Source organism: Caretta caretta, chromosome 6 (assembly GCF_965140235.1).
Source record: "Caretta caretta isolate rCarCar2 chromosome 6, rCarCar1.hap1, whole genome shotgun sequence".
NCBI lineage: Eukaryota > Metazoa > Chordata > Testudines > Cheloniidae > Caretta > Caretta caretta.
The window spans coordinates 37,252,624-37,272,092 of record NC_134211.1 but is presented as its reverse complement, the minus strand read 5'-3'; the positions used below and the strand labels follow the sequence as shown (position 1 = coordinate 37,272,092).

The 19,469-nt window shown below is 40.6% G+C and overlaps 1 protein-coding gene across 2 annotated transcripts in view; it reads left to right on the top strand.

Moving 5' to 3' along the window:
• SYT9 (synaptotagmin 9) overlaps positions 1-13,068 on the top strand; it is a 118,361-nt gene extending 105,293 nt beyond the window's left edge. The window contains exons 4-7 of one of the 2 annotated variants that reach the window (XM_048854389.2): positions 3,737-3,857; positions 5,184-5,355; positions 6,129-6,258; positions 6,809-13,068. In XM_048854389.2, the coding sequence (XP_048710346.2) occupies positions 3,737-3,857; positions 5,184-5,355; positions 6,129-6,258; positions 6,809-6,916 (531 nt within the window). In that variant the 3' untranslated portion in view covers positions 6,917-13,068. The remainder of the gene's footprint in view (positions 1-3,736; positions 3,858-5,183; positions 5,356-6,128; positions 6,259-6,808) is intronic. The other variant, XM_048854390.2, reaches the window with a different exon arrangement.
• The last annotated feature ends 6,401 nt before the right edge of the window (positions 13,069-19,469 follow it).

The window sequence follows — 19,469 nt, the reverse complement described above, 5'->3', positions numbered from 1 at the left end:
CATCTCCAGTGGTTCTAGTTCCCAAACCAGATGGGGAAATACGTTTTTGCGTGGACTACCGTAAGCTAAATGCTGTAACTCGCCCAGACAACTATCCAATGCCACGCACAGATGAACTATTAGAGAAACTGGGACGGGCCCAGTTCATCTCTACCTTGGACTTAACCAAGGGGTACTGGCAGGTACCGCTAGATGAATCTGCCAAGGAAAGGTCAGCCTTCATCACACAGCTCGGGCTGTATGAATTTAATGTACTCCCTTTCGGGCTGCGAAATGCACCCGCCACTTTCCAAAGACTTGTAGATGGGCTCCTAGCGGGATTAGGAGAATATGCAGTCGCCTACCTTGACGATGTGGCCATATTTTTGGATTCCTGGGCAGACCACCTGGAACATCTACAAAAAGTCCTTGAGCGCATAAGGGAGGCAGGACTAACTGTTAAGGCTAAGAAGTGTCAAATAGGCCTAAACAGAGTGACTTACCTTGGACACCAGGTGGGTCAAGGAACTATCAGCCCCCTACAGGCCAAAGTGGATGCTATCCAAAAGTGGCCTGTCCCAAAGTCAAAGAAACAGGTTCAATCCTTCTTAGGCTTGGCCGGTTATTACAGACGATTTGTACTGCACTACAGCCAAATCGCTGCCCCACTAACAGACCTAACCAAAAAGAAACAGCCAAATGCTGTTCAGTGGACCGAAAAGTGTCAGAAGGCCTTTAACAAGCTTAAAGCGACACTCATGTCTGACCCTGTACTAAGGGCCCCAGACTTTGACAAACCGTTCCTAGTAACCACGGATGCGTCCGAACGTGGTGTGGGAGCAGTTTTAATGCAGAAAGGACCTGATCAAGAATTCCACCCTGTAGTGTTTCTCAGCAAAAAACTGTCTGAGAGGGAAAGCAACTGGTCAGTCACTGAAAAAGAATGTTACGCCATTGTCTACGCTCTGGAAAAGCTACGCCCATATGTTTGGGGACGGCGTTTCCACCTGCAAACCGACCATGCTGCACTGAAGTGGCTTCACACCGTCAAGGAAACTAACAAAAAACTTCTTCGGTGGAGTTTAGCTCTCCAAGATTTTGATTTCGACATCCAACACATCTCAGGAGCTTCTAACAAAGTGGCTGATGCACTCTCCCGTGAAAGTTTCCCAGAATCAACTGGTTAAAATCGTCCTTGAGATGTGGAAAATATTGTTAGTCTTTATGTACTTGGTAGTATATTTAGAGATGCATGTGTCTTATTAACTCTGTTTTTCCTAGAGCTCCAGGAAGAAATCCCAGCCAGTGTTCCACCCTAGCTGAGATTTGGGGGGCGTGTCATAAATATAAAGGGAAGGGTAAACCCCTTTGAAATCCCTCCTGGCCAGGGGAAAGCTCCTCTCACCTGTAAAGGGTTAAGAAGCTAAAGGTAACCTCGCTGGCACCTGACCAAAATGACCAATGAGGAGACAAGATACTTTCAAAAGCTGGGAGGAGGGAGAGAAACAAAGGGTCTGTGTCTGTCTGTATGCTGCTTCTTGCCAGGGACAGAACAGGAATGGAGTCTTAGAACTTTTAGTAAATAATCTAGCTAGGTATGTGTTAGATTATGATTTCTTTAAATGGCTGAGAAAAGCATTGTGCTGAATAGAATAACTATTTCTGTCTGTGTATCTTTTTTGTAACTTAAGGTTTTGCCTAGAGGGGTTCTCTATGTTTTGGAATCTAATTACCCTGTAAAATATCTACCATCCTGATTTTACAGGGGGGATTTCTTTATTTCTATTTACTTCTATTTTTTATTAAAAGTCTTCTTGTAAAAAACTGAATGCTTTTTCATTGTTCTCAGATCCAAGGGTTTGGGTCTGTGGTCACCTATGCAAATTGGTGAGGCTTTTTATCCAACATTTCCCAGGAAAGGGGGGGTGCAAGTGTTGGGAGGATTGTTCATTGCCCTTAAGATCCAAGGGTCTGGGTCTGTAGTCACCTAGGCAAATTGGTGAGGCTTTTTACCAAACCTTGTCCAGGAAGTGGGGTGCAAGGTTTTGGGAAGTATTTTGGGGGGAAGGACGCGTCCAAACAGCTCTTCCCCAGTAACCAGTATTAGTTTGGTGGTGGTAGCGGCCATTCCAAGGATAACGGGTGTAATATTTTGTACCTTGGGGAAGTTTTGACCTAAGCTGGTAAAGATAAGCTTAGGAGGTTTTTCATGCAGGTCCCCACATCTGTACCCTAGAGTTCAGAGTGGGGGAGGAACCTTGACAGGTTTGTTTTTTTTTGTAGGAGTGGTGGGTGAAATTCTGTGGCCTGCGTTCTGCAGGAGGTCAGACTAGATGATCATAATGGTCCCTTCTGACCTAAATATCTATGTATCTATGTATCAAAAACTTGGTAAAATGGAAGTAATAAATAAAATGTTGAGTCCTTTCTGAGATACTTCATAGATACTGCTCCAGCTACAAAACAAATATTTATCTGCTGGTGTCAATAAATATTTATTAATTCATGCTCAACTGTATTTTTTTCAGAAAAACAGTGAGCATTTTCCCCACTCTGTCTTGTGGGAAAACTGCCTTAAATCCAAACTACTACAAATAATTAAAAAGTAAATCCCTGCTTTTCTCCCAAAAATCTATTCCCCACCCCCCACAAATTACAAAATTCACCTATCACAACTCCAACATCTTATTATCACAAATAATGGTCATCTAAATTAATATGTTGTCAATTAATGAATGCCCCCCTCAACAACAACAACAAAAAAAACAACTGCAGGAAAGAACTATCACTCAGCCATCTCTTCCCACTCCTTAAGGCAAAAGCTGAGTAAACAGATGTGCCTTACAACTTGCTCTAATACATCATCCCTACTGGACGGCTTCTAATGCTGGCAGATTCGTCCAAAGTGGCTGAAGCTGGCAGATTCGTCCAATGTGGCTAGATAAAAAAAAATAAAAATCTACCAACATTTTTCCTTTGTGATCAGGTGAAAAAAATTGTGTTTGTTCCCCAATATCTACATCTGGGATCTGGTGGACTTCCTCCTCAGCTACCTTTCTGAACCCCGGATGGTACCCAGTGACTTGAAACAGAAAAGGGAGGATGCAGTCACTGCACCAGCTAAGGAGGAGGGAGGGCTGCAGGGGGAGAGCTGCTCCTGCAAACCAGGGAGAGAAAAGTTCTCATTCTGCTTTTGGCGGAAAGGGAGAGTTGCACTCCCTCCTGCTCCAGGTTACTTTACCCCGATGGTGCTCCCTCCACTAACCTTCCCTACTGCAATGTTTGGCCTGACAAGTCCTGGGCAGTTGTATGAAACCTCATCCTACCTTGTCAATTTGCTGTTTCTCCCATGAACCCCGTTATGGTAAATTCCCTGCAAATAGGGAGGCTGAGGCACAAAGAGCTCCAGAGACTTGTCTAGTCAGTAGTAGAACAAAGATCTCAAGGTACCTACCACTGTTCTTACTACTAGGACATGGCTCCTGTCTCATTACTGACTGCTACAAAATTGTAATGATGTTTACAGCTCATGGGACTCAGAACTCTGCCTACAAACTCAGCAGCTTGGGCAAACCTCTGCATACAGTGCATACTTTTCCTGCCATGTGCTCTGCAAGGGAGAATTAAGTTTTCTCTGGAATAACCAGCGCTCCTAAATACACATACTTTATCATTCATTTCTAGGCACAGAGAAGGAGAGAGAGAGAGAGAGAGAGAGAGTTTTATTATTGTTTCACAAACTTGTGTTTTTTTACAGGACAACGTGGATCTTGGTGACTTGATGTTCTCACTCTGCTACCTTCCAACAGCTGGCAGATTAACTATTACCATAATAAAGGCTAGGAATTTAAAGGCAATGGACATAACAGGAGCATCAGGTAGGAATTTCTCTCATGCCCAACATTACAATTTCATCTTCTCCCCCTTGAATTAAAGAAATGGTACAGTGTGTCCAACTCTTCTGATATTTGGTGTTTTTCTTAAAGCCCCGGTTTCTGCAGTTATTTGATTATAGGAGATTCTTTCATTAAAAAATAATTTTAGCCATCCTAAATTTTAGGATTTTAGCTAGTTGCAAAGAAAAGCTTAAAAAAATGTGAACTCTAAAGGCTCAAAAACTACAAGGCAAATTAAAAGAACCCAAAGTTTATCATCGTAAAGACCTCAAGAATTTTGGGGGCCTGGCTTTTGAATACTTGGAGGTGACCATCCTATGATGGTAACCACAGAATTTAATTTTGCACTGCCTGCTATTTGTTGGGGTATATGTTGGGTACAGTACAAACCAGCACCGACAATGGAGAGGCTCAACAGCCATTAATGTGATACAAATGATGCTTGGGCCAAGATTATGAAGCTCACTGGTCCATTGTAGCAACCATTTTCAGGGTTGGTATTGAAAACAAAATGAAACCCGTTTGGGATTTTGCTACAAAGGGGTCAGAGATGCCATGTTTCAATCCACTGGCAAAGGGGCGGGGTGGTGGTGGTAATAGCACTGTCAGAAAGGAGCGACAATGAAACAGGTGCCCCACGTAGGACAGTCTTCTACTACACCCACAGCTTTAACCGTACTTCTAAAGAGAACAATAACTGTACACCACTCAAACTATTAAACTTCTAAAGTGTTAACATAACTAATTCCATATCAGCAAACACTAGCGCTGACCCCATTATCTGATTGTGTCCGGGTTCTACTTGTGCTATAGCTGTAATCAGTTACACAGACTGTCAGGGCTGGCCTTACCATGAGGCGAACTGAGGCAGTCACCTCAGGTGCCAGACTGCCGGGGGGGGCACCACAAAAACCCAGAGTTTCAAAGTTTTGGCCCAAGCAAGGGAGCATGGGAGGTGTCATTTGAGCTCCTCGCCTCAGGTACCAAAATGTTGTGGGCCGGCCCTGCAGACTGTTACTAACATGGGAATCCATATTGTGTCTTAATGGAAATTTTTACATTCTTTGAGAAGACACAATACAAAAACCCAGCTTCCTAAATGAACATCTAATGGTTCATTACAGTCATTCAACCAGGAAGACCTTTTAACTGCCAGCGCGTGTCATTATTGAAGGAGCTCAGATTCTAATGTAGGTAACGGTGAATAAATTATGTATATAGATATAGGCATAAATTAAGCTTACTCCATTTGCTTTCCATCTGTGTCTATTTTTAAATCAACAAAATTGCTTATCATGATTCACCCAGATCCCTACGTGAAGGTTTCTTTAATGTGCGAAGGACGGCGGCTAAAGAAAAGGAAAACATCCACCAAGAGGAATACCCTCAATCCTGTTTACAATGAAGCCATAGTCTTTGATGTCCCTCCGGAAAACATTGACCAAATTAACTTGTCAATAGCAGTTATGGATTATGACCGGTGAGATACCTGTAGCTGCTACTGAATACAAATCTACTATGCAAGATTTTATGAGGCAACAGATTGTAAAAAGCTGGCACAAGTTGTCATAAAATGTTTTGTGGTGCAGGTCTCAGCAGCAGGCTACAATTCTCTGTACCATCACACAGCATTTACTTCTTAGTTTCTGAGATACAGAATTGCATCCAGAACTTTGTATGCCTAATTTGCATACATATTTACTCAAATTGTAATGATTGCCTATCCCAATGAACAGTCTGCACTCTGAACGGCCATTTCTGCACCATCACATTAATTCCTCAGATTTCTTCTGAAAATGTGGCCCACTATATATTCTATTTGCAAATAATTGCTTTGGAAGAGGTGTCCTGCTTGTTCAGATATCCCATTTCACATAGTAGTCTTTACATGTCAGATGCTTTGGGTGGGCTGGAGTCAGAACACGTATAATGTATAGTTATTTTTCTCTTTTGCAAATGTTAATGAATTTTTCTGTTGGTTAAAATTGGAGTGTAGACAAATAAAAGTCCAACTGTCAATTTACTCCGTAGAAAACCAACACACACAGTGTGAACTAATATGATAGAAAAGAGTAAACTATTAGTATATTATCTAGGTTCATGAAAAAGATAGGGATGAAACTCAAATCTGTGTTGTGTAGCTCATCAAGTTTTCCCAGCATCCTAGATCATTATTTGTCATAGAGAATTTAAATGGCATTTGTTCCCAAATGTAAAATTTTAAGAAAAAAATATTATGGCACATTTTCACAGTGTAGGTCACAATGAGGTCATTGGAGTGTGTCAAATAGGCAACGATGCAGAGAGCCTAGGCCGGGACCACTGGAATGAAATGCTTTCGTACCCTCGGAAACCGATTGCTCATTGGCATCCCCTTGCAGAGGTAAGATTTCCATTTCCTGAGTATTTACTTTAATTGTAAAAGCTCTTTAAATGAGAAACTAGAAGATGGGTAAAATCTTTGAGAACAAAATAGCAGGATCCACATTTGTAGACTAAACCCAGAAAAGACTAAACTGAAACTCCAGTTTTTAAAGTGAGCCTGACATAGCAGCTCCTCTCAGTTTTAGTGGGATGTAAACTACTTCAAACTTTAATATATATATATATAAACTTAAAACTCAGGCATTATATATAGGGTGATTTTTATAACATAAAATGTTGAGTAACTTTCACTGTATATTGGCTAAACCGTATCCATCTGTTTAGAGCTGTTAAGGAATAATTAACTAAATAGGCTGTTTTACATTTATATATCAGATAAAAATATGATTCTATTTCCATTCCATTGGCATGTCCAAAGGGATGTCTAATTGCACCAAAAATAATAAAATGTCCTTGGAGATTAGCAAATGTAAAAATAAGAAACGGCACAATCGAAAAAGCTCTTCAAGTTACGACTGGCTTCCTATGTTTCTTTTGTCTTCATTTAGGGCCCTATTCAGCAGAAATGTTATGCAGGCCTTCTGCACATGGATGGCTGCCGAAGAGGCTTCCTCACCCTTTTAACCTATTCAGCAGAAATTTGGCATTCCTGTTGATCTCTTTCTTAGCCATTTCCTCAGGGGCCATTCCGCAGAGAGTCCAGAGGGTAGAGACATCCTTCTAACCCCTCCCCCTCACTCCCTTCCCTCCCCAGGGAATACTAATCCTGATTCAGGAGACAAAAAAAAAAAAAAATCATAGACACAGCTATATCTTGATTTCTGAAAGTTACCACCATTTAGCTCTAATCTAGGCAAAGGTACTGTTATCCACATACAACAATAATAGTGGTCTCTGCTGTAACCTAGGAATTACTTTTATTGTTACATGTATTGTTTAAATTCAGATGGCAATGCATGTTCACACCCATTTCCAGAGACTTATGGATAGAAATATGGTAGCCTGTTTAACAACTAGCATGCTAACCCTCAGCGCAGAAGGATGGGAAGGCCTGCCATATTGATATTTCTAGCCAGCAGCCACAATGCCCATTAGTTATCCAAAGATATGATTAGAGCATATCTAATGGGCAGCCTCTCTATGTATGTCGTATTGATTAGAATGTAATTGGGGATGCTTACAGTGATATGGCAGTTTTGCTAAGTTATAGGTATCAACCATAGATGGCTTCAGTAGACAGTTGGCAAGTACCAGGAAGCCCTTGTACAATGATAGCAGTATCCTACTGGGACTGCATCTCCATGACTGATCATGTTTAGTAATGGGTCCCACTGCAGTTCAGTCCGCATGTCTGGGACCTCTGAGTGCCCACAAACTGCTTGAATGAATGGAGTGGAAGACTGCACCTGGAAATAGTCCAAACAAGGTGGTGAAGTTCAGCACACAAAGCTCTGGGCTCACTGAGAAGCTGAAGACATGACCAGGGGCACTTTATCCTTTTCATGACAATGCAAGAGCCAAAATTGTGCTTTGCTCTGATTGAGCTGGGCTTGGAAAACAGAGCACCTTGCTCTTAACTGTAGTCAAACAATGACACGAGTGGCTTGACAGAACACTCATGGAGCATTATAAACCAGCAGGACAATGTCTGTTAGCAGAGGTTATGCACGCCCTTACATCAAACCTGTGTTTCCTTCTTTGAGGGCAATGAGCTGCAGAAGTCTTGTTCATAGAAAAGAGAGGGCTGTCAGAATCTAATTGACATCACTATTCTCTCAGCACATGCTCAGTTGAGTCCTTCAGCGGTCATTAATGTGAGTCACTTTACATCTACCTGAGCTACAAAGAGGCATATGTCTGTAATTCCCAAGAATCGAGTGAGGGAGGGTGCCCAAAGCATCTAAGTTGTGCAGAGAAATATTTATACAAACAACGTATAATTTTGGGTCCTGAATCAGGATTAGGCTCAGTGATAGCTGAGCTTTGGAAGCTTCTAGAGCCTCTGTGGCCAGAGCCATAAGACTCTATTTGCTGAATAGGACCCTCAGTTTTCAAACGAATGTTTCAACTATGTGAAGAGTGGTTTGTTTAGATAGTCTAACGGTATCCGCGAGTAACAGTAACAGCCAGAGGTTTTGGTGGTACCTACAAATTACTGGTACAGCCACTAGTATTGCCCAAATTCAGATGGCAAGTCAAATTCATGCCCATTTCCAGAGATTCATGGAACTGTTTGGTTTTAACAGCAAGCCTGATAGCAACGGAAATCTGCAAGCAGTGTGATTTGCAGCTGGGTGCAGCAACTAGTTTGATTAATATATTCAATATTTTTCAAACAAACGAAAAAAAGAGTGCTCTGCTGGATATTCTTGCAAATACATTTCTTCAAGATTGATTGTCATTATACCTTTATCTTGTGGTCATGCCTTGAGGTCCCAGTAAGGATTGGTGTCCTCCCTCACTCTGTACAAAAACCCAGGTTAACATGGTTCCTGCCCCAAAGACCTTACACTTTAAGAAATTAAAAAAGGAGCTACTGTCTGTAGGGCAAGAATGAGACAGGTACGGCAACCTTAGTGACACGATGTTCCCTCAGCAAGAAGGAGAATAAGTAGGTTTGTGTTTGTATTTTATGTAGCCTGTAAATCCTCATTGTTCTTTGCAGATCAGTTTTCAACAGCTGCCTCAGTTATATAGGTAACATTGCATAAGACAGATTTGTTCACCTCTGTAAAAAATAGGTGCAGGTCAGAGGTGGCTCTGCCCCATAACACCCTCACAGTTGTCATTTTAAATTAATTGACCAATGGTTAATGCATAGGAGCTTTCTCTATAATTTATACAGGAAATAACTGGAGTACCTTAGATGCCACTGTGTGGTAACTGCTGACAAATGTTGAAAGGTGATCACAGTATTGGGCAGTACCACACTAAGAAATCCACATCCAGGAACAAGAGCCACTGGGATAAAAAGCTGCTTTCACTATTTCTTCAATTGTGCATGTAATTAACTGTCTAAAGCCTTTCCAGCATAGTTTAATTTCAAGGATTTAGTAAAAGCCCTAATGTTAAAACATACACATGCAAACTTGTATACATTTGTCAAAGCAAATACCTGATGCATAGTCAGACTTTCCTTTGTGTCCACATACCATCTTGCATGTTCATTAGGCATTTTGGATTTACAATTGAGCACATGCAAATACAAGTAGGTAGTCTTGAGCACATGCTTACAAGGCTGGCCCAAAATTTGCAAAAAGTGTCAGTCTGTTTCTGTCTTGTTACTTTCAACAAAAGCTGTCTGAGCAGCTCCTTGGTATCAGCAAGACTGTGGCACAGTGACAGTATTCTAGTCTGTCATGCATGAACCTCATTTCAGGCATCTCCTCTTTATTCAAACAAAAAACTCCCATGGGGGTCAATGAATTTGGTCCTGTACGAAAAATATTTTGATTCCCTGGACAAGTCAGTGCCGGCATCCCTGCTTGGAATGCAAAGCAGACAGGTGTGTACTTACCCACTGCAACTACTATCCCCAGTGTAGTGCCAGGATTGGTAGCTGCAGTGGAAAGGGAAACACCTGTACTGCAGAGAGAGAGAGAGAGAGATTGATTTTCAGGGTAGATATGGAAGTTCTCACACAGCTTCTGCATCTCCAGCATGTTAAAGGGGCACCTTTAGAGACATAAAAGTTATATAGTCAGTATTGCCTGCTCTCATTATTTTATCGCCATTTTCACACTATTTGGTGTTTCACTTACAGCCCCAGCTGCTGGGATCTAGAAAGCTGAGATTCGCATGCAGTCTCATTTGGGGGTGGGGGGGGGAGGTGTTTCTAGCTGGCTCAGTTATGGAGAAAGTACTTGGAAACTTGACCTGAGTGCACCCTAAAAGGTTCAGAAACCAGAAGGCAAAGAAAAAGAAACCAACATTTATTTATTTTAATTCTCATGATTTTTTGGTGCCCAACTCAGGATGCCTGAACAGTTGGGGGTGGCAGTACTATATAAAAGATGCTCACAGTAGGTTAGCACCATACTGTGAATATTAACATTCTTTCTTTTTCATAACTGGTGTGACACCATTTATAATTTCTGTTTACCTCTTGGACCCCCTTGGACAACGAAATCCACTAGATCAGTCAATTTCATGTTCTGGTTCTCCCATTAGCACAATGCTATTTTGTTTGGGGTTCCAACCCTGTAGGGCAGCATTATACTGGGTGGAGTACTCCAAAGATCCTGTTTAAATTCTGCCACTGAACTAACAGGAGAGTTGGGGTGACTACCCATGACCCTGACAGTCAACCTCTTTTTGAAACACTGCTCCCAGAGGTAACTTGTCACTAGGGCCCTCTTTTTAAAATTTGGTATATTTGCCTTGGAATGGAACAAATTGCTTCAAATGGAAGGTACAGTAATTTCCAAAATACTTCCTCAAGAGAGAAAACTCCCTCCCCAAACACCTTACTGCCACTTCAGATTACACTGTACATTTGTGTGATGCTACTTTATACAGTCAGCATCGTTTTCAGGAACACTTCCATAACATAAATTTGATCACCAAGAGATTATGGTGCAATCCTGGTCCCACTGAAGTCCATGGGAGTTTTGCACCTATTGCCTCACTTCCTTGGTAGAAGAGAGCATTTTTGTTTAAAGAGGAAATTAAAAGAATAAATATTTCAATCCTTCCAAGACACTCATGTTGTTGCGGACTAGAAGGGAATTTTTGTGGAAGTTCCATGTTAATATATTGACACAACATCGCTGCTGCACATGAATTTTAAAATTAAAAAAAAAACACACACCCTCTCTTTTCACAAACTTATAAAGCAAAAAAACCTTTCTATTATATAGTTTTATAAACTTTTTCCCCTCTTTTCCTAAACAAACCATAAATGTGGGTCTAAAGTACCTGGCAGTGAATGACTGCATATAGAACTCCACTGCTGGGGCAGCAGTTGCTTCCAGAGCAGAAATCCAGCATGTGGCTGAGGAGACGCACGTGTCTCAAGATGATGGTACCAGTGCATGTGCATTTCAGCATTCTTTCTAGCTGATCCATGGATCAGCTAAGAGCAGTAAACATGAAAAAGGTAATGACAGCCTGTTAGACAAGGGCCTGATCTAACTCCCACTGGAGAAAACAGAGACCCACTGGTTTCAGCAGAAGTTGGATCAATCTCACAGAGAGGCATGAAAGGAGAGAGATCCAAAGAATTACAAGACGACTGAGTGGATGAGAGTCATTCTCCATTCAGGGGTGGGTATCACTGAAAAAGGATACATTTCCTTCAGGGAAATTTAGAAGGAGTTTTAAACCTAGGATTATATAGACCCATATTATCACACAAGATATAAACCAGGAGGTACAAGAGAGATATTTCACACCAACACCACTCAGCAGTTTTAAAACATAAGGGGGCCTATTTGCTATAAAAACAAAATTTCTGAAAATGCTCTTAAAAACTTAAAATATCAACTGATTTAAAAAAAAAACCAGGATTTTAAATTTTTTTGTTTGTTTGACCCAATTAGAAATACAGTGCAATTTAGTGTATTGTTAAAACATCGTGTGTTTCAACTGGGGAGGAGGGGGGACAGAAGAACTTAAACTAGGCTGAAACCAACAGAATTGTTCTCAATTAAATGTTCTTACCTTCTGTTTAGAACAATTCACTGTAAAATGATGACACCTTAGAATCAAACTATAAAATTACACCTTAGAATCAAATGGGGAAAAATGGCATTATTATAAGGAAAAAAAATGTAGAGTGAGCAATCCATGGTATAGTAGAATTTATTAGAAGCACTTGTGCAGGTGAAAAGGGAAGTAGAACAGGATATGTAACAGATGTTTAAAGCTTTCTCTTTCTGCTGTAATTAATGAAGGTCCTTGCTTGCATCATAATTCTGTTCTGAAGTGAAACTTTACAGCATGTCAACAAAGCTGTGTAAATGTGAATAATACTGTGTAAATGGAACTGTGACAATTATGGACATTGCTGAATGTCTTCGAGAATTGCATTAAAAGGTGATTTCTAATACAGTGGGTTGGGCAAGGAACTACAGTTGGAAGCACTCCAGGGTCCTGCAATTCTCTGAAAGGACCACCATCTCCATGAAGGCATATGAAATTTATGCTCCAAATTGCAACGATGGACCACATACAGGAAGAATAACATCAGGAACACCCATCTCAGCTGCAAACTAAGCATTAACAGACCTGGCACAGAGAGGAAGAACACAAAGGGGACTGTAAGCATCTGGGATGTTTGTTTGTTTTGTCTGTTTCTTTTAGTTCTTTTTTTCCTTTGGCCAAACTCAGACATCCCTAAAACTGGAATGTTTTAGTCAGTTGCATGCTGGCCAGTTGTCTTTTTTTTTTTTTTAATACTCATCACAAAGGTATGTAAAGGGACATAGTTTTGATACACAGTAACTTTGATTTTACTACACATGAACATTGTATTCTACTTTACTATTTCTTGTTCAATGAGTAGTCCTGGTATGTCTATGTTTCATGTCTAATTTTGGAAAGTAGAGCCACATCTTTATCAGGGCTCATTCAATTAGGTGGATCTTATCTTTGTTTAGTAGAGATAATGCATGATTCCTTTGCAGTAAGGGTATGAGGGATAAAGTAAATAAATTTAAAATTTCTTAATTTTATAAAAAGTTTATCATTCTTCTAAAACACAAGTAAAATGTACTTTGATTTATTTATATAGAGCTAGTCTATACAAATACTTTTGTTCTTAATAAGACATTGTGCAATTGTTATTTATTCCTATTTTGTATTTATATATTAAAGTTTAAGTGAATGTTTAAAGAACTCACGGGTAATACTTTAGAGATGTTTTAATTCAGTGTTTATCAACAGGAAGCAATGGAAAACCTCTCTAGTACAGTTCTGAACATTCATTTTTAAAACAAAATGGGCATGGAGCTCACCTTGTAGATGAAGTAAAATATCACACAAATAGGGTGTTCAAAGTGGAACATCAGACGGCTACAGAAAGCTTTCTGCAGAGTGAAGCATAATTTCCTCGCAAGTTAAGAGCCTCCTGACTTTGCTATATCCACCATATTTCAGATTTTCATGTAATTTTCAGAGTGGCAAAGTATGATTTTCTTCTTTAAATTAACCAGACCAGTATTCTTCCTGTCAGAGCTTGACAGGCAGCCCAGGGAAACTGGCAGCTGTGCTGAGGTAGAGAGTAGACACACATGGAAAAGTGTGTATAGAAATAAGAAACTGGCATGACTAAATAAGTTATACCTAGCAGCATCGGCGACATGTAGAGGGGGGACATGCAGGGGCAAGTGCCCCTCCTCCCCCCAGAATTCTGCTTGGCCTGCCAGGGGAGGGGGGAAGAGGGGCTCTGTCTTTCTCACACTGCACCTGCCTCCGGCACGTTCGGCCCCTGTCCCTGGCAGCCGGGCCCAGACGGGGAGTGGAAGGGGCAGGACCAGCTGCTTCTCATGTCGGCTGCTCTGGATTGCTGCTCTGTGTGGCACAGCAGCTGCCTGTGAGAGCCCAGCTGGGGAGGCGGCAGCAGCTTCTGCTCCCTGCCTGGGCCAAGGACAGGAGCCCAAAGAACCAGATGTTCCATTCCCCACAATGAGAGTTCTACACATGCATGACTGGTCCAGCGTTGAACCTGATTAAACAAGAATCCATCGGGCAAGCTCACCGTTAACTCATTTGGAAGATCTGTACCCACCCGCTTCCACTACATTAATGGACTAGTCCCCAGAATGTAAGTTCTGTGGATGTAGAAAAGCAATTTAAAAACAACTTTGTATAACACTGTTCTTTCAACTATTTGAAAGTCCCAGGAGTACAAGGAAAAATTTAGAGCAGAATTGTAGTTTTGAAGCGGATACTGTATTTAACCATAATCCAAAAAAGGACCAGGGCCCCATTGTGCGAGGGGCTATACAAGCACATACAAAGATACAATCTCTGCTCCAAATAGCTTACAATCTAAGGGGACAAGAGATATACAGTGGTGGTGGGAGAAAGATATAATTTAATAAATACAACATCTACACACACACACACACACACACTTTCTAATTCGGGAGGAAAAGCAATTGTGTAAGTGCCAGGTATCCCTATCTGCCTGTCAAGCCATTAGTAACTGGCTGATACAGACATCACAGCAGAGAGAGATATTTGAAGAAGAGCACTTACGGATCAGTTCAAGTCATAGGTCTCTTTAAATAATATACTATAAATAGATGGCACTGAAATCTGATATCACATAAAAGGTTTTTGATGTTTACTGTTTTAAAACTACTATCTTCTTTCAACCGATATTCCCACATTGTCCACAGTTTGAGCATTTGCATTCAGACTGCAGACTTGAAATAGACAAAGTACCTTATGTTTTGGGTGCCCAGAAGAATTTGTGACTATGACAGACTTTACTAGCCACTTGTTTGCCACTTTCAAGTGCTGATGACATACAGCACTAGTAATGAACTGAAACACCTTATTCCAAAGCAAATAAAACACTTAGCAGTAATATTAAATATCAACAGTCAAGAGATCCTACAGAGTTGATATTTAGTTAAGTGAAAATTTAGTGAGAACAAACACACCTTGGTCCAAACATTAAACTTCAGAAATGTATACGCTGGGGATGAATGTGGCTCTCTACATTTAGACAATGGAAAAGTAGATTCCTAGTATCAACAAGCAAAGAGTTCCACAAAGAGCCACAAGTGATACGACTGGAGAGAAAACACAAGATGAAACTTATGAGTGACCTGAGCCAAAGGCCAGTAGGACAAAAAACAGGAACTCCAAAAGATAATTCGGGCCCTGTTTAAGAACATAAGAATGGACATACTGGGTCAGACCAATGGTCCATCTAGCTCAGTATCCTGTCTTCTGACAGTGCCCAATGCCAGATGCTGCAGAGGGAATGAACAGAACAGGTAACCATTAAATGATCCATTCCCTGTTGCCCATTGCCAGCTTCTGGCAAACAGAGGCTAGGGACACCATCCCTGCCCATCCTGGCTAATAACCACTGATGAACTTATCTAGATCTTTTTTGAACCCTGTTATACTGAACAAGGTTGGCCTTCACAACATCCTCTGACAACGAGTTCCACAGGTTGACTATGCGTTGTGTGAAAAAATACTTCCTTTTGCTTGTTTTAAACCTGCTGCCTATTAATTTCACTTGGTGACCCCTAATTCTTGTATTATGAGGGAAGTAAATAACACTTCCTTACTTACTTTCCTATACCATTCATGATTGTTCTATTATATCCCCCCTTAGTCATCTCTTTTCCAAGCTGAAAAGTCTTTGTCTTATTAATCTCTCCTCATATGGAAGCTCTTCCATACCACTAATAATTTTTTTGCTCTTTTCTGAACGTTTTCCAATATATCTTTTTTGAGATGGGGTGACCTGATCGCAGTATTCAAGATGTGGACATGCCATGGATTTATATAGAGGCAACATGATATTTTCTATCTTCTTATCTATCCCTTTCCTAATGATTCCCAACATTGTTCGCTTTTTTGACTGCTGCTGCACATTGAATGGATGTTTCCAGAGAACTATCCACAATGACTCCATGATCTCTCAGTGGTAACAGCTAATTTAGATCCCATCATTTTATATGTATAGTTGGGATTATGTTTTCCAATGTGCATTACTTTGCATTTATCAACACTGAATTTCATCTGCCATTTTGTTGCCCAGTTACCCAGTTTTCGGAATTGGCAAACACCTATAATTAATATGACAATACATTCTGAATAGGATTGAGGTGATATGATGGAATCACCTGCTGCCAGCAAGAATATAAACAGCTGAATTTTGTATTGTTTATAGCCCACTACTTAAACAAGTTGAAATGCTGGTAAGAGCATTCCAATAATCAGTATAAGAAAGCCATAAAGGGATGGATCAGACACACTGTCTCCGAAGGAAGGAGAAGGGCAGTACAATGTGTCATTTTTAATTGGCTTTATTCAAGGAAGCTGGGTGACATATTGTTCTGTCACATACCAATTCCATTCACAGCTGAAACCACTGTGCCTGAGCAAGAGAATTTGCTATGGTAGAAACCAGCAGCTGTTCACAATACATAGAATATACAAATTGTGTATAATAAGATTTGCAGTGCATATTCTATAGGGAACAAACAAAACCATGACATGCTTTGCAATAAAATCAGCAGACTGATTAGGACTAAATCATGCACTGTCACAGCTTCTGCAAGTAGGAAGTTCCCATGATCATGTCTGAGAGCTGAAATTGTCCCATAGTGGAGCATTAACCAAAAAAAGTGCATTTGAAGTAACATGTAATCTTCCTGATCTAAGCCTTTATACTGATTTGCCATTCTAACATAGTGCCCACTAATCTACTGGATGTATTTAGAAATGTTTGCCATTTCCCATTTAATTAATCACATGTTTCAATTTGGCACACAGAGTCATTAAAAAGGTCATTGATTTAAACCCAATGTGATAAAACTTAGAATAATTTAATAATTTGCAAACATTTAATTACTTTAGTGTTCCAATACAAATATGAGTGGGATTTATAATATTGGGAAAACTTGTAAGTGTTCCATAGGATATAATTTTAGGCCACGTTGTCTTTTCAGACACTAAGAGCCTAACAAAAGTAGTGAGCATTATAAACTGATCCGTTAAGATATACTGTTTCTCAGCACTTTGAGAATCACCAGTCTGCTAACTCATCGGTACAGCATTTTACCCATGAAACAAATAGACAATCACAGATCATTTTTGTATGGAGAATAGTCTTTTAAAAAAATTTAAAGCTTTACTATTTTCTATCTAGCAGACTGTAGGACTCCATCTCTAATGTGTCACTTCTGGTGGTTAGTCATATCCTGTTAAGTAACCTAAAAATCAGTTACTAACAAATGCATATCTAAGACATCAGGTTAGTAGAGCTCAGCTCATGAAGTTGAAAAAAAAAAATCTTCATTTCAAAACAATACCCAAATATTGCAAAAGGGTATTTTAAACTACTTTCTCTTTCTAAAAATGATGTTTTTATTTATGAAATCAACAGATAGATAACAAACAAACAAACAGTATTCTAAAAACTATTAACTGCTTATTTAAACTAAATTGTGTGAATTCAAAACTCACCAGTTAGTCCTGTTTCCAGGTCAAACTCTTGCCAGGAAACATTTGCTATTCTGCAAAAGAAAAATCCCTCATGAGCACAGCACTGATATTTCCTCACTCCTAAAACACTACTGTTTGGATATGGTAGCATTTTATCCCCATTTTACACTGGTAACTCCCATATAGCTCAGGGTACCAAAGAATCAGGCTCAATGTATTATAAAGCTTTGTGCTCTCTGTTTGCAGCCCTGCTAGCCTGGACACCTGCAATCAGGGGCTGACTTCCACAGGACTCCACATAGATGCAGGGGTCTTCCCTAGCACAGTCTGATACAGGATAAGGGCCCTGGGTGAAATTCACCTGTATGCAAGACTGTATTCAGCACTTGAGCCTAAATGCTGGGTTAACATAGCATAAGGGAATTGAATGGGCTCTCTGCTCTTGGGTGCATTTTGCCACAAAAGTCTTATGAATAAATGAAGCCTTCACCCCAAATGAAGAGAAAAATCAATAAGTTATGGGAACTGAAGCCACCTGAGGATCACAGCAGATTCATGTGATCACACCTATTAAAATAGAGGGCACTTTGTTCTGTAAATAAAACAAAATCAGGCAATCACCAGTAACGAACTACTCTTTGAACTGGTGGTTTGCACAAGGGCTAGGAGAATGCTCACACAGTATGTAGGGCCAAGATCAATGTTCTGATCATTTCCGAGAGATCCTGGGAATGTCAGAACATGATCAAATTTAGCACAAAAGCAGTTTAATAACAATTCACCGTTATGGACACTGCTGTTGCCTTAAGAAACCCCACTCCTTTGTTCTTCTCACTATTCTCCATCTTTGTCCTCTTTATTTCCCTTTGTCTTTCTACAGCTGTTCCTCACTCTCTCAAGACTGTTTTTTCTTATCTCTGGACACTTTAAACCAGTGGTTAAAGTGGGCTGAAAAATGAAGAAAGGGGGGCCTGCTCCCACAAGCCAGAGAAAGGAGAAGGGAGCACTGTTCCTCGCACCCTTAGTTTACCCTGATCCTACTTTGAACTTAATACATTGGACCAAATTCTCACTTACATCAGCAGGACCCCACTGAAATCAACAGGGTTGCACAAGGCCCAAAAAAGTAATAAAGATTCAAATGAAACACTTCCCCTATTTTTCTCTGCTTCTCTTATATTCTTTTGCACACACACACTCTCTCGGTTTCTTTTGTGGAGTAGCCTAATCCACAAAAAGCCCAAGGGGCTGGGCCTGACAAGAGATTATCCTAAGTATATCAACACCAGTCCTTAAGGAAATATCACTTAGAGATCCAAAAGGCAAACTACCTGCAGGAGTGCTTCCCTTTGTTTTCCTATCCAGCGTTCTATAGAAACGGAAACCAGGGCCCCTTCTTGTCAGAGAAGAATTCCCCTACAAAGGGAAACATCTCCAGAGGTCTAGGTTTCCTCTGAAAGCCAGCATTGCTTGTATATTGCTGGCAGCAGCCTTCTTGGAGTCAGATGACTGAGCTTGCTGTCATAACTTTGCACGGCACCACATCATGGCAGGAATGCAGTACTGCACCATTCCACAGCCATGAATGGATAACCGCAAGTTCCCAGGGGTCTTCTATTTCTGTGGCGTTTCATTTTCTTATCTCTCTTGTGTAGATGGTGTTGGTTCCCTGGCTTCCTGCTAGCCACAGCAGGCTAAGAGGGCTGTATTACTAATCATATGGTTTTAGTAGGTCTCTGCTTGTGTGGGTTTTTTTTTTTAAAGAAAATAATAAGCTATGGTTTAATAAAATGCATGGCAAGATGGAGTGGATGACTGGTGAAAGCCAGAGGCAGGCTGAGCCAGGGGCACAGTCTCCAGCTCCAAAGTAGCTTAGAACTTCAGAAAAACCAGTGCAGGGTTTATATTGATTTGCTGCTTTTACAGCTGTAATGGCACCTCATGCCCTTTGGCACTCTCTGCACCCAGCTTGGCCCTTGTCAGCTCCCTTTGCAGCACTGTTTAGAGGAGGGGAAGTGTAATCCCCTTTCCTCTTAGCCTCATACTTATGCTGATACTCCCGGTCCTTCC